The 15,556-nt window shown below is 37.2% G+C and overlaps 1 protein-coding gene across 2 annotated transcripts in view; it reads left to right on the forward strand.

Annotated features, from left to right (window-relative positions):
* Positions 1 to 15,556, forward strand: part of aqr (aquarius intron-binding spliceosomal factor) — a 57,298-nt gene that overhangs the window by 39,771 nt on the left and 1,971 nt on the right. For both annotated transcript variants that reach the window (XM_059520904.1, XM_059520905.1), the window contains exons 27-33: positions 1,921 to 2,058; positions 2,312 to 2,383; positions 3,642 to 3,829; positions 4,030 to 4,201; positions 6,646 to 6,816; positions 13,413 to 13,498; positions 15,370 to 15,535. In XM_059520904.1, coding sequence (XP_059376887.1) covers positions 1,921 to 2,058; positions 2,312 to 2,383; positions 3,642 to 3,829; positions 4,030 to 4,201; positions 6,646 to 6,816; positions 13,413 to 13,498; positions 15,370 to 15,535 — 993 coding nt within the window. The remainder of the gene's footprint in view (positions 1 to 1,920; positions 2,059 to 2,311; positions 2,384 to 3,641; positions 3,830 to 4,029; positions 4,202 to 6,645; positions 6,817 to 13,412; positions 13,499 to 15,369; positions 15,536 to 15,556) is intronic.

Genomic DNA, 15,556 nt, shown 5'->3' on the forward strand with positions numbered 1-15,556 from the left:
TTTAGGTAGGGACAGGTTTATCTAGAAATAGAGAAGTTGTAGCCTAATAAATAGTACAGTGTAAAAACAATGTGTCATTATACCGTGTGAGCGCGAGAGCGTCCTCTAGAGGCAGAAATCATTGACTCATGTAGTTTGTTTTGACACATCAGGCTGCTCTGCATAGAGTGGGATTTAAATGCAGAAAACAGATGCCACAGAGAGCCATTTACATAGTTCTCCATTAAATTACATTAAATTTGTCCCAAATCATTATTAATGTCCATTATGATGTCACCCTTAAAATTGTGTATTGTGCATTTTTTAGCAAAGCCTTTGTCTTTCTGTGGCTCTAATAAAGTATGCTTAATTTAGAGAGCTATAATATATATTGTTGTTTGCTGTTCATCTGTCGCATTGTTCATTCTTGAAGCAAACTTATGTCCATGTAGTGATTAAATAAACCATTTTAGACAGCCGCTTGAATTAAACGCGATGCATCTGCTCTCCTAGTGCTGTGCTTTTGCTATCATATAATCATATAATTATAAAGTGTTCTAAAACAGAAGCAAATAAAGTGTGTTTATAATATACATACAATATCCATATTTATGTGGGCTAATTAAAATGCTATGGCCTTTGTGTAGATATAAGAGCCCATTTGTAACATTAAGATTGTCAACATTAGTTAATAAACTATTAACTAACTTTGATCAATATAATAGTTAATATTTATATATTTACATTTACAAATAATTAATAGTAATTATAAAGCATTATTTAAGTTTTTGTTCAGTAGCTATTTAAAAATCTATCGCTTGATTAATCAGTATCATCCAGTGTGTTCCAATCCAGCTATCGGTATCGGTATCAGTATCGGTATCGGTAAGGTCCACTATCGGTCGACCTCTAGTTTGCACGTATTTGTTCTGATCAGAGCTTGTTATAGTCTGTTCATCCATCAATAATAATCTCCCTCCTCTCTTTTTTTAAGCCCATTATTCTGGCATGCCCCTTTCTTTGATGCCGATTTCTCGTCCTTTCATCCTGTGTGTTCATCTGGCTCCTGTGATAAAGTTGTGCGTCAGAGCCGCAGTGCTGCTGTGTTTGGGTCTGTTTGGACATCACTGTCTCTCAAGCGTCACTGCTGAAGACTCAGGGTTGAAACGTGGCCTCATCAATATTGAATGCTTTGATTGGATTAATATTAATGCAGAAGGGCATCAAATATTCATTTCCCAGTGGATGTGGTCCTGAAAATATCCAGCTGGGTTAACCTCTCTTCATGCACAGATTTAACAGAAACAGATACTCAATAACTGTGTGAGCCGCCCATGCTGAGAGGAAACCAGAGATGCGGTTTCTAACACATGACAGGAAGTAGAAAGAAACACAATCTCCTATGCTAGAGATTTAAACGCCAACCTCACCTTGTGAAATTCATAGTCATTTAAAATATTGTGATGACTCCCCACATTTAAACCTATTGTGTCATATTTGATCTGCAGATTTCTTCGCTATTATTGGAGATAAAGAGTGATGACTGTTAATTAATAATTTTATGTAAGTGTCTACCTGTAAATATCACATTGATTTGCTTTACAAGCCTCACAATTTCATCTTACTGTTTTGTCATATAAAATTATTGCACCAAATGGTATGTGTTTGCTCCGTTTGGACCGTCTGATTGAAACTGAGCTGTTTTTGTTCTTGCTGCTTAAATTGATCATTCTGCAGGGAGAAGTGTCAGAAACACTCAGTATGTCAGCTGTATGAATGCATGTTTTACCATTCACATTTTTTGATGGAGTTATGGACTTCAGTTTTTACTCCAGACTGTGACTGGTTTTTTAATGATTTGAGTTCGAGGAGCTGTGTTTTTACCAGAGTTTGTGTGGTTTAAGCAGCGAGGTGATCATGAATGCATCTGGTCTTCTGCAGGAGTTCAGGGCGTTTGAGCTGTTGCGCAGTGGACTGGACAGATCCAAATACCTGCTGGTGAAAGAGGCCAAGATCATCGCCATGACCTGCACACACGCCGCCCTCAAACGCCACGACCTGGTGGAGCTGGGCTTCAAGGTATCAGTGGCACAGAGGACGTCAGCACTTACCCATTTATGAGTTTATTGCTTTGCTACTAATATGAAATATTTGAAAGAAATTTGTGTCCAAACCTTTGATGTAGTGCACATCACAACAAATGAGAATCAGTGTTTTTAACTGGTCGTTTAAAATGGTCTGAATGAACCGATTCACTGAAATGAAATCTTTTAGTCTACACTTAACAATAATGTTCACTGCCTCAATCTTCACATGCTTGATCTTTCTCTAGTATGATAATATCCTGATGGAGGAGGCAGCTCAAATCCTGGAGATTGAGACCTTCATCCCGCTACTGCTACAGGTACAACCCTCTTTCTCCTAAAATCTACTTTGGGTGTTATGTTATGTTCCCCTGGTTTTACAGATAAGGCTTAAGCCTAATGCCAGACTAAAATCTAAGTCTGAGCTATTTCAACTGAAAGAAATTTGCTCTGACTGATCTTAAAATTATATCAGTGCCTTTATTTTGTCTTAAAATAACCGCCAGCAATGTTTTTACTAAGGCATGTTTATAAAAATAACTTAAATGTCCTAACTGAACTATGGCCTAATTTAGTCTAGCCTGGTTAGTTAGTTTAGTCAAAATTACTTATTTTCAATATAAAAGTAATTGTGGCTGGATTTTTTTTTTTTACTTTTTTATAACAGTCTTGGGCTTGATTTAGATTTTAATTTGTTGTTGGTGGCTGTTTTTGCACCATTGACTTCCATTATAACAACATTTTTTGATTGCAAAGCCATGACACCATATAATCATGCGTTCTTGATTGTTTGTGGTTTTCACTGTTGGGAAGAGGTAAAATTTGTTATTTTTACAGTTGATCACTAGGTGGGACCATTAACCCTTTAGATAAAATCTTGGATTTTTTTTAAACATTTGGTAGTTTTGATCAGGACTGAGGTTGATTAATAGATTTATGCAAAAAAAATTAAAAACAATAATTTATCTGATACATTTTTACAGCAGTTTAATTTAGTGGATGTTTTCATCCACAAACATACCGAAAGGGTAGTGAATTTGCCCACAGTGTACCGTTGAGTTTTTGAAAAATTTCAAAGCATTTTCCCAAAATATGGTTCAAAATAAGATTTGTCACCAAAAATCATTCCATTAGCTCAAACACAGAGAAAGTTGTGGCCAAAATAAGACTTAACTTTACCCCCTAGTGGACAAAAACGTCCCCAACAACGCATAAGGGTTAAAATCAGCAAAGGTGGAAGTCATGACTAGGAGTGAAATGTCTTCAGAATCATTCATACGTGTCAAAATGGGCCTGAAAACACACTTGAAGACAGCAGTCTTGTCCTTGTAGAAGTTATTCTGGTAGTAAAAGGGGCTTGTTCTCTGGATTCAGGACATGACATTACAAAAGGATGTCGAAAGCAGAAATGCTACAAAAGGCACATCACATTTAGTGAGAGAGTGTTACATACATGAACCAGAATTAGTAAGAATCAAGTATTGGATTTTTATTCAGCAAATGTGATGCATGGTGTTGTTTTCACTCATCGTAACGTAACCTTGCTGCCTCAAACGTTTCTGTCTCTGTGTTACGCAGAATCCAGAGGATGGTTACAGTCGACTCAAACGCTGGATTATGATTGGTGATCATCATCAGTTGCCTCCTGTCATCAAGAACATGGCCTTTCAGAAGTATTCAAACATGGAGCAGTCACTTTTTACTCGCTTTGTGCGTCTGGGTGTCCCTACTGTAGACTTGGACGCCCAGGGCAGAGCACGGGCCAGGTCAGTCCATTTCTCAAACTGGAAAGATGCTTTTGTGATGGCACGTCTGGTTTGTTTCGTGTGAAAGCTGAGAGCTGCCTCAATAGAATCATATAGGCCTGCTTGCATTAGACAAGTTTGTTTCTTCATCAGATTTGTAGTGAAGTGTCCTGTTTTGACGCTGTCTCTCTCTCTCTCTCGTGTGTGTGTGTGTGTTGCAGTCTGTGTAACCTGTATAACTGGCGCTATAAGCAGCTAGGGAACCTCCCTCATGTTCAGCTCCAGCCTGAGTTCCAGGCACCAAACCCTGGATTCACCTTCGACTTCCAGCTCGTTAACGTGGAGGACTTCAACGGCGTGGGTGAATCTGAACCCAACCCCTACTTTTATCAGGTGACTGTGATACACGTGCAACCCAAGAATCATCAACACTGCCCTCAATCATCATAAACATGTCATTTCCAAAACACCTCAGAAATCGTCATTCATTCTGTGGCGGAAATTACATTTTATACAAGTAATGGTTAATATTTTTATAATGGATTTTTCCTGTAATGGAAGGTTTGGATTTGGGACAAAAGAAATTTTTTTTTTTTTATAAAATTGTAAAATAGCAAAGATTCAATTAAAGCATGGAAAAAATGTCAATATGAACTTCATATACCAAAAAGGTAACATCCTCTTATGTTAAGTTGAGGAAAGACGAGGCCTAACTTCATGGCATGGATTTTTGAGGATCCTGGCGGGTTTGTGTTGAAGCTCCTGATACTCTGCATTGTTCATAAGTGATGAGTGTACGGCAAGCAGTGTGCAAGTCACATGAGTGTGCTCCGCTACTGTTTACTGGGGTCTTGGAGGGAATTGTCCTCATTACAGTATCCATGCACACACACACACACACACACGTGCGCTACTCTAATGGGCCGTATGAATTAGCCTCTCACAGAGCAATAGAAAGGACATTGTTTGCGCAGTCAGTGCTTGCAGCTGCTGAAGAAGCATCTCTTATTAGTAGGTTTGTACCCTTATTAGTGCCCTACTGGAGCTGTTGCCGTGTCAGCAGTGCTCTTAGGTAAAGTTTACGTTCCACCTACAATTTCAACACATAGGTTTAGCCTTTTTTTTGAGTCAAATTAGTTCAAGAGAAGGGTTCACTAATTGAATGGTTTTTTTTTGTGTGTTTTTTGATGGGATGAAAATATGCTGCATGGCAGCAATGAACTATGAGATTCACATGATTTGTTAAGCTTTGTATAGTGTTCTTAAAAGTGCAGTGTTCGTTCATTATTACTAGGGATGTCCCGATCAGGTTTTTTTGTCCTCGAGTCCGAGTCATTTGATTTTGAGTATCTGCTGATACCGAGTCCCGATCCGATACTTCTATAATACATAAAAAAAGAATAAAGAAGAGCGAAAAAACAGATCCAGGATCTTCAATAAATTACATTTTGAAATATATTCAAATATAAAACAGCTATTTTAAATAGGCTAGTAAAACTATTTCAAAATCTTACTGTTTTGCTGTACTTTGGATCAAATAAATGCAGGCTTGGTGAATAGAAGGGACTTCTTAAAAAAAAAAAAAAACAACCTTAACAAGCTTACTGTTCAAAAACTTCTGACTGGTAGTATAGGCAACTTTATTTTTTCTCTAATCTCTAGCTTTTAATTGGCTTGGAAATCTATAAATGCTGGACAATAACAAATAATAATGATTTGTTTATATACTACAAACACTGTTTATCACATAATAATGCAGAATAGTTTCTATACTGTAATAAATACTATGTCAATCAGCACTGCATTGTTCATACTTTATTTATCACCTGCTGGAGATGACTTGAAGAACAATTTATTGTCGTGATCGTATATTAATGTCTTCGTGTTTGCATAAGTTTCTGTTTTCCTGTGAGCACCACAGCATAGCTGGACGCTTTTGTCCGTATTAAGAAATATCCTGATATCAGCGCGAGAGCGCGCTCCGGCTTCGAGTATGAATGAAACACACACTGCATGAGAGTTTAGCGCTCTGTGATGTTCATCTCGCTGTATCCTGGGTCCGAATGAAATATCAGGTCATGCGCAAACTATCATGTCTCTTTGAGTTTGAATCTATATTTATTCACACCAGCTCTTGAAAACAAAGTGATGTCATGCCGCACGCGTCGCTGTTTCTGTGTGGAGTCAAAAGGGTCTAACTCTGTGTCACCGCATAACAAAAGATGTGTTAAAAATTAATGAGAATATATATGTATCCGAGTCCTGATCGGGAGGTAACGTCCGATTCCGATCGAGTCTGAAACCACGCGATCGGGCCCGATTTCCGATCACGTGATCGGATCTGGACATCCCTAATTATTACATTGTAAACCTGTTCACATTTGAACATTTATTAGAGCAATACTAAATGTACACATGCTGAATGTGCATGGTTTCAGGAGTTCATTCAGATACAGCTGTTTATGTAAATGTCCTTATTACGTATTTCTTAATACTGCAGTAAAATCAACCACAAAAAAATCAGCCAGATGTTGCAACATTGATATGCTGTCCTGTAAAAGTGCACGGGATTCCTGAAGCAGTTTACATTGATAATCAGTAACGTTAACCAAGATCAGTCAGTCTAGTTTGTTTAATGCTCTTTCATTCTTTACTTGCTTTCTGTTTTGATTTCTCTTGAGCTCTAAAATAAAAACACTGTTACTTCTGTCATTTACTCATGTCATGACATCATGATCACATTAATTGAAAAGGGTTGATTTTGTAATATTGTATATATTGTCAGCACATTATGAACTCGTGTGTGTGTGTGTGTGTGTGTGTGTGTTTGTTTGCAGAATCTAGCGGAGGCTGAGTATGCGGTGGCGCTCTTTATGTACATGCGTCTGCTGGGATATCCTGCTGAACGCATCAGCATACTGACCACCTACAACGGCCAGAAACACCTGATACGAGACGTCATCAACCAGAGATGTGCCAGCAACTCCTTCTTCGGACAGCCCAGTAAAGTAAGAGAAAGTAAAGTTTATCTTCAGAAGCGATGACCCTGGATGCTGATGCATGGCCGAGTGAACTGGATTAATGTGTGTGAACCGCTTGTCCTGTGCTACAAATGAGTTGGGTTTTTTTTCTGCCCAGCGTTCACTATTTTGCCTCTTTTGTAGCAGTGGGCAGGTTTGCTGTAGCTTGTTGTTGAGGGTGATTGGCAGACAGACTCACTAAAGCGTGTTAAGGTCCTGCTGAGTACAAGCCTAAAAAATAAACGAAATCTCTGTGCGAATGGCAGTCATCTGAGCTTTCAAGACTGCAGAACAACTCTCATTGCCTCTAGGAGACGTAATGAAGACAATTCTTGTGTGGTTCACTGGAAGAGACTGAATTTAAAAGTGTCATCATTTACTTTGTGGCACAAAAATTAGAAATTTAACAAGGCTAAACTGCTTTTCATACGTTGGAAGTTAATTGGGCTATAAAATTTGTCCATGATCGATTTCAGAGTCTTCTGAGGTCATAGGATTCATTTTTTGAGCCTGATATAGTAGGTCTCCTAACATATCCTTATGTTTGCAGTGGATTAAGAAAACACATTCCAAAGCATAATGTCACACTTTTGCCAAAATCGATACCAGCTCTGAGAATAGTTATTGATGTCAAAATAGTGAACCAGCTGATTCTTTTCAGTAAACCAGTTAAATCGGTTCGCAAACCACACTGAATGATTCGTTTCAATTGCAGCTTTTCTCGAATCAACGACTCATTGAACTCTCTCTGATCAGATTGAATCGGTTAATTGTTCATGACTGACTCGAAATGAACCAAGAGCTGATCGCATGACAAGTTAATAATGCAGTTTTTAGTATTAAGTATTGTGAATGTCAATCATCTTTAGGTCTTGATTGACTGTCAGTTATTTGTAAACTAAACCTGCTGTAAAAAGAGCAGATCAATGCATATATCTTTGCATTTAAACAGCTGGCTAATATTTACTTGAGATTCTAGCAGTGCGCTTTTAGAGTTTCTCTAAAGCCCTACACCTTCCCCAGCTCCACCTATATAGATCTACTGTGGGTTATTTAATATGCTCTTTGTGCAGCAGCAGTATGTCTTAAATATTCATAGCACTGTATCGCCGTATGCATTGTTAGTGGCAAGTTCCTGTACTTCAGGAGCAGTGTAGCAGATCTGTTTCACCAAGTCCAAATACATTAACGTTGTCATATCCATCACTATGCTAAAATCATCTGAGAGTTGTCATGATTGAACTAAAGTACGAAAGTGCACTTGTCTTTCAGACTCAAAATACTTGTTTAGTCTTTACTCTTTTAGCTGCTAGGAACGGTGTGTTGTCATGTTACTGGGTTGAAATATGTCTGCACACTTTTTATTCATTATTTTCTTGCAGCCCATATTATTATATTAAAAAGACCAAAATAATAACAAATTATCAATTGATAATTATTATTTTTGCGAAAATCATTGTTGTTTGTGAACGTAGGCGTTTGAGGAAGGCTTTAAGACCGAGTGTAATCCTCCGTCAGCTGCTCCCTCTTCACAGCGAGCGCTAGCGCTAACTGACGCAGCTTCACTGTCCGCCAGGCGAATACAACTTATTGATCATGAGCCCAACATTTAGCAAGGCAGGAAAACATTCAGCCTACCTGAAGGAAGTATTTCATTGAGCTAATGCTGTTAAATAGAGTAAAAACCCCTAGTCTAGGGCTATTCTTAAACTTCGAGCTCATTATATTGAAGCACCAGAAGCAACCTACAGTCTGTGTTCTTTCATTGAAAAGTATGCATTTTATTTAATCACAGGATATATGGTTGAAATATTTTAGTTCAAAACTTAAAGTGCCATTGTTTCAAAAAATGCTTTATTGACTAATATTTCATAGACCTTCAGTTGTTATAGTTACTTTAAAATCCCATGCCATTTGTAATTTCACAGTATTTTCACCTCCTAAATTAATACCCCAATTCTATAATGGTAAAATGTATTCAGGCCGATGGCATTTTTTGACATTATTTTTATTTTTAGAATAATTGTAGCCTACATAAATGGGTGAATCAAAACAAATATGATAACTTTAACTGCAGGCAGATATAGGCCTATATTATTGTACATTACAAATATTTGGATCGTCCCTTAGGGCTGTGACGGTTGCCGTGACAACCGCGTCACCGCGGTGGTCGGTTGCTACCGCGGTTGTCTACTGCCACCGGCGGTAGTGCACGTGACGTCACAAACATAATACAAAGTTTTGTATACAAGTGTAATAACTGTAATAGTTGCAAGTTCTAAGTCTATGGTAATTAACAAATTACCTCAAACACAGCGTTTCCTTTAGATTGGCAGATTTGAGCGCGGGAAAATACAGTTTATGCATTCAGCAAATTAATTTAGTGTTGGGCGATGGATCTTGTTGGGAAAGCAAATACCACATCGCCGATCTGGAGTCATCTGCATTCATGTCACCCATCAGCGTTTGCACAAGTTCTCGTGATCGCAAACGCTGGCTGGTAAGGTTTGGTGAGGCTTTCTCCAAACTGGCCAAATACAAACGAGACCGCGATAAATAAGATGGTAACAAGAAATATGGCAACGATTCCTATTTCAAAGAGAGCGCGGACAGATGAGGAGTTACTGAGCTTGCTTGGTGGCGGAAAAGTTAACCGGACGCAACACAACCGCATTGCGACAGGTTTAGTCTGTCTAGTATCTATACAGGACATATGAACTCTGTGTCAGTAGCCTACCTCACAGACCGGACGGGGATTTATCATGTCATGTTGTGCTACATCCAGTGTAGCATCACTAATTATAATGAGTATTTTGTTGCGCTGCATTGCTCGCGTCCGTTAGATAGGGTGTATTTAACTTTCTTATTTAGGCTACTTTCTTGTAGCCTAAATAAACATTATTTCTTTGATATTTATTTTAGTGTTTTGCAGGCGGCGTTCACTGACAGAAGTGCTCAAATAAACACTAACTGACGAGTTAAATAGGATGTGTTAGATGAGTGAGACAGTGCTGGGCTGATTTCTAGACGTGCATACATATAAATATATCCTGTATATAATATATATAAATTATATTACATGCATGCACAGTTTAAGGCAGCTTTAATCACCTTTTTTGGTAATTCCATGAATTAACTGACCACGACACTGCTTGCATATAGTTTATTTCGCAGTTTGATATGAAAGGATACGCACAAAGGAAGCGCGCACCGCCTTTGAGCACAGGACCGTCCGCGCTCGCTTAACTTGCACCTGATAATAAAGTGAAGTGGAGCGCGTGTCTGAAACGTTTCCTGTTCAGTCATTCTGCGAGTCTGCGACTGAATAAATTCACTTCTTGTCTTGAGAAAAAGTGACAGAAGCAGCAGTTGTGAGTGGGTGGCCATCCCCGCCCCTACGTAAAATAATTTGAATACGTTAAACTGGAAAAAAATTATCGCCTTGGTTAATGAGCAAATTTTGACACTTATATATATATATATATATATATATATTTGTTTTTAATTTATTTTTTTTTTTTCAAACACCGCGCCACCGGCGGTTGTTGGTCCATGACTACCGCCGTGGTAAAAATCAGCCACCGTCACAGCCCTATCGTCCCTTATTCTGTCCCTTATTTTATTAAAGAATAAACACTTATTTTCTAAAAGAATAAACATTATAAATAAAGAATAAAAGAGAGAATCTCAATTAGCCCTTATTTTCCATTTCTGAGTTAATTTGCAGCTCTAATGATGATGTGACTCCCCTGACAGTGGCACATTCCTCAAAAAAAAATAAAAAATTACCTTGTTAGAGCTATGCGAGTGATTTAATAGATTTAAAAAAGAAAAAAAAGTGTGTGCATGGTTTGCAAAATGGAAAATGAATACAGCTCGTAAAAAATGCTATGATGAAAAAGTCATGATAACATATTATTAATTCATAGAAATAATTTAAGCAATTAAAACCTTTTTTTTTAAATACCATATTCAACTTGAATTTCAATACTATTAAACTGACTTGAAGTTTATAAACGGTAAAATGTCACAGTGCATGTTAAATAGCCTAAATTAACTTTTATCTTGTATAGTGTCCGAAGACCTTGATTGCATGTTAGCATAAAACTAACAATATATTTTTAATGAAAAATTAATCGCCTATTTTCGTTTGCTGCATATTTAAAAAAATAAAATTTAGGTTTGTGAGTTGCATTTTTATTACATTCAGAAATAATAACGGCAGGCCTAATAATGTTATAGGCAAATGTACAAACAGGATTTTTTTTAGTTCCCTTTACTTTACAACAAATCCTTTAAATTTAACAATTTTGTCAGAACAGAACAATAATTAAAAATATATAATTCTAATGGAAAGCAGGTGATGGTGATCTAGAGGTAATCACGGAACCAGATTTACTGACTAGGTGCGCATGATCATATCATTAGATATATCGCCCAGCCCAAATGTGTTTATATATGTGTGTATGTATGTATACTACTGAAGTCAAAGGCTAAACGCAACTTTGGTTACCAGCTTTCTACAAAAGATCTTCCTTTGAGTTCAACAGACGAATGAATTTAACTGAACAGGTTAAGTAAATGACTATTTTAATTTTTGGATGAACTGTAAGATATGAAAGGTATTTTGATTAATCTGTGTCATCAGCTGATTAATTCTAATAGCATAGTGTATAAGGCCTGTAGCAGACTCCTTTGCATTTGCAGGGGTTAAACTGGTTGCTCTGCTGAAGATGAGATCAGCTCAGTCCTTTATTAGCATTTAACATTTCTTCAGTACAGAAATGGGCCAGTCTCACTTGAGTATGCACATCATGTATTGAGCGGGCACAGAGACTCGCTGATGAATTTCACATCGGACACCATCTGCTGAGAGGCAGATCCAGACACACAGACCGAACTTTGTGTTCATATGGGACGTCGTCCACAGATCCAGTTTCAGCTGAGCAGCGTAAATTTCCATCAGGCCCGAGAGCATATATGAAATGTAATGAACTTATCTGACTGGTGGCTGAGTTTGTGTGAGTTGATGATATTTGATGATTCAGTTAGTAAAAGTTTCTGAGAGACACACACGTTCTCTCCTGAGGGAGAGTTTCAATAGGTTTCATTCATCATGCTTTCAGCAGGATGGAGTGGCAGTCCATAATTTCAGAAATCTAGATCTGATCAGTAGGGCTGGAGCTATCGAATATTTTAGTAATCAAGTATTCTACCAAAAATGCCATTGATTAATCGAGTAATCGGATAAAATGTGTTTTTGCTTAATTGAAGTGTAATATTAATTATGCAAGAGAAAGGACTTCTGGGTCTCTTAAAATGAACAACTAAGTTTCCTTTTTAGAAAAAAAATATTTGTATTTTTTTAAATGCATAGAATGCAGTGCTTACATCAAAAATAAACATTTAATTATTACCCATTGTTTCTCTGTCTGTACTTGTAAGTTACTGTGAACAATGACAATAAAGTAGACAGATGAATTAAGTGCATTTAAGTGCCATTCAGTTGGGGTTTTAAATAAAGCATTTTCTGAGATGCACATTAAACACATAAAACATTAATTTATCTTTTAATTATTGAACATTTAACTTAACTTTTTGGTAAACAAAGGAGGTTTACTGTTAAAAATAAAACATGGAAAAAATGTTGTGCGATTAAACCTTAAAAATAATTGTTGGAATTTTTTTTTTTTTTTTTAGTAATAGTAGTCTATGTACATTCTGCTGAACAAGAGTCTTTAACCGGACTTTTATTTTGACGGGTTGACGTACCTTTACAGCTCTGTGTATGTGATGTGACGCTAGTTTTACTCAAATCAAACGGTCAAATGCTCATGAAGTGACTGTCAGAGCAGTTCTGGAGATGTTGTTCATGTGTTCACGTCTTATTTAGTGAGACAGCAGACGCTGAAATCACCGGAGCGTCACGCGCGCTTCCGTGTGTTTAATGAATGAAGAAGCGCTTCTGCTCCATTCATTAACAGAGACACGCAGAACATGCAGGATTCATATTTAAATAGACTGTTCCGGCTTAATATTTACAGATATTAGTCCATATCATGATTTGATGTAAGTGCAATGACCTATTTTTGATTAATTCATTCAAAATTTGGCGAATTCCGTGCCATTCCGTGTTAAACTGTAAATTCTGTTTTTATGACTGATTCCATCCGCGTTTTCTGCATCGCTGAAATCATGGGGCTCTAGTTGTGGTATGCCAGCTCTATCTTGCAATGGACACACACCACGACGTTCTCTTTTCATTTGCCCGCGCCCTCAAATCAAAACACTGCTGACTCCTTGTGTCTCCTTCCGCTTTGTGGGTGACGTAAACGCATTGTCACATTAAAAAAAATCATTGCGAAAGAACCTGACGTGAGATTTGAAATAAATTAAAAGAGGCTTCGAGGCAGAGGAATTTGCCTCGATCCTTTTTTGTAATCGAGTTACTAGAGTTATTCGAGGAATCGTTTCAGCCCTACTGATCAGACAGTAACTAGCACTAAACCAGTGCAGAGGAGCTCATGCTTTTCAGTTCAAATAAACCCTCATTGCTTGTTTACATACTGCCCTTTGTCTTGTAGGTGACCACAGTGGACAGGTTCCAGGGTCAACAGAACGATTACATCATCCTCTCGCTGGTCCGCACCAAAGCTGTAGGACATTTGAGGTGAGCACTTCCTGTGGCTGTTGAATTATTATTAAAATATGTAGTTTAAGGTCACAAAAATCACATGGGACTTATTATTAAAATATGTAGTTTAAGGTCACAAAAATCACATGGGACTTATTTAAAACCATCTAATTCTGGGTTAAAAATGTGGTTAAATGTAGCAAATCAGTGTTATCTTGCTATCATTGAAATACTAGATTATTATGTTCATTTTATTTAAAGGTTTAGTAATGTTATATCTATTTTTTTGTCATTTTAGTCATTAGTTTTTGTTGTTTCTAAATATCTCCATATTCATTTTTATTTCAGTTTTGTTAAGTTAAACTAAACGAGAATAAGATGCTTTGCCTTGGAAAATAGCTGGAATTAAATGTTATATTATTGTATAACAATATTATATCTGTGACCCTGAAGCACCAAAGCAGCCTTAAGTCTCTGGGGTATATTTGTAGAAATAGACAACAATACAACAACAATATGGGTCAAAATTATAGATTTTTCTTTTATGCCAAAAATCATTAGGATATTAAGTAAAGATCATTTTCCATGAAGATATTTTGTAAATTTCCTACCATGAATATATCAACTTTATTTTTGATTAGTAATATGCATTGCTAAGAACTTCATTTGGACGACTTTTAAAGGTGATTTTTTTTGTTCAATGTTTATTTGCAGGATCAGATTCCAGATGTTCAAATAGTTGTATCTCGGCCAAATATTGTGATATCCTAACAAACAATACAGCAATGGAAAGATTATTTATTCAGATTTCAGATGATGTATAAATTTCAACTTAGTGCTTCAACCTTAATGCTGCATTCACACAACTCGAATAGGGCGTCAAATTCGCGTCTACCACGTCTAGTTTGCCGCTTGAACATTTTGAATGCATTCGCGCGTCTAGAGCGAAATAGCCACGCGTAGAAAGTCTCAGGCGAAATCCGCTTCAAGTGCTAGGGGCAAGTGCTAGGTTGTCTGTTTGCAAGATGGCTGATGTTGATCGAGCACTCGGGGCTATTCCACTTTTTCCTGCACACGTCCTCTGAATAAACACATTATCTTGTTAGCGAAAAGTAGCTGTAGGCTATATTAGGGGGAAAATAGTTGTATGAAAACGGCGGGAAGGCAGCGGGTCGAAAAACGTGTATGTGACTCAAAAGTTAAATGTGTATTTCCAACACACTCTTCCAAGCGAGGTCCTTTTTATTCCTGAAATATGAACTTGTGTGTGATACTTGTCTCATAAAGTCTGGTTGACTGCTCACTGACAACATCAGTGGTTCCTCCTTGTTGAATGAGTGACTCCTGAGCAGGCTCCTGATTGGTTAACTCAGCGCAAATTGATGCCAAAGTTCAAAATTTTCCACTCGGGCGTCAAGACTCAAATTGAAATCATTTGCGCCAGACCCTCTATTCGTGTATGGTGTGAAAGCAGCATAAGACTGGTTTTGTGCTCCAGGGTCACATATTTTAAGTTACACAAGGTTTTACTTAATTATAATAAATATGAACAAAACAAATCACTTTTTAAATTGACCAAGGCATATTTAAAGCTGTTGATTTAAAATATTAGCAATTAAATAACAATTAAATAATTCATTAATTAACCATTTCTCAAATGTTACCTAATATAAATATTAACTAAAATAAATTCAAATGTTAAAAATGTTTAATTAATTTTATTATGTCAGCTAATTAAAGGTTTTAATTTTTGTTTAGTTTAAGTTCAAGTTCTACAATATCTAAATATTAAAATTGATAAAAAATGATCAATTCTATATTGACGTTAAAACAAAAATAAATGACAAACTTTAAAACTGAAGTGTAAACAAAATACGAAGTGACTGATGTTTTCTGTCTTCTCTTAGAGATGTGCGGCGTCTGGTTGTGGCCATGTCTCGTGCCAGACTCGGACTCTACATATTTGCTCGAGTGTCTCTCTTCCAGAACTGCTACGAGCTGACGCCAGCCTTTAACCAGCTGACCGCCCGACCCCTGCAGCTGCACATCCGGCCCCATGAATACTACAGCTCTGTGAGTGTGTGTGTGTGACTT

Source organism: Carassius carassius, chromosome 32 (genome assembly GCF_963082965.1).
Source record: "Carassius carassius chromosome 32, fCarCar2.1, whole genome shotgun sequence".
NCBI lineage: Eukaryota > Metazoa > Chordata > Actinopteri > Cypriniformes > Cyprinidae > Carassius > Carassius carassius.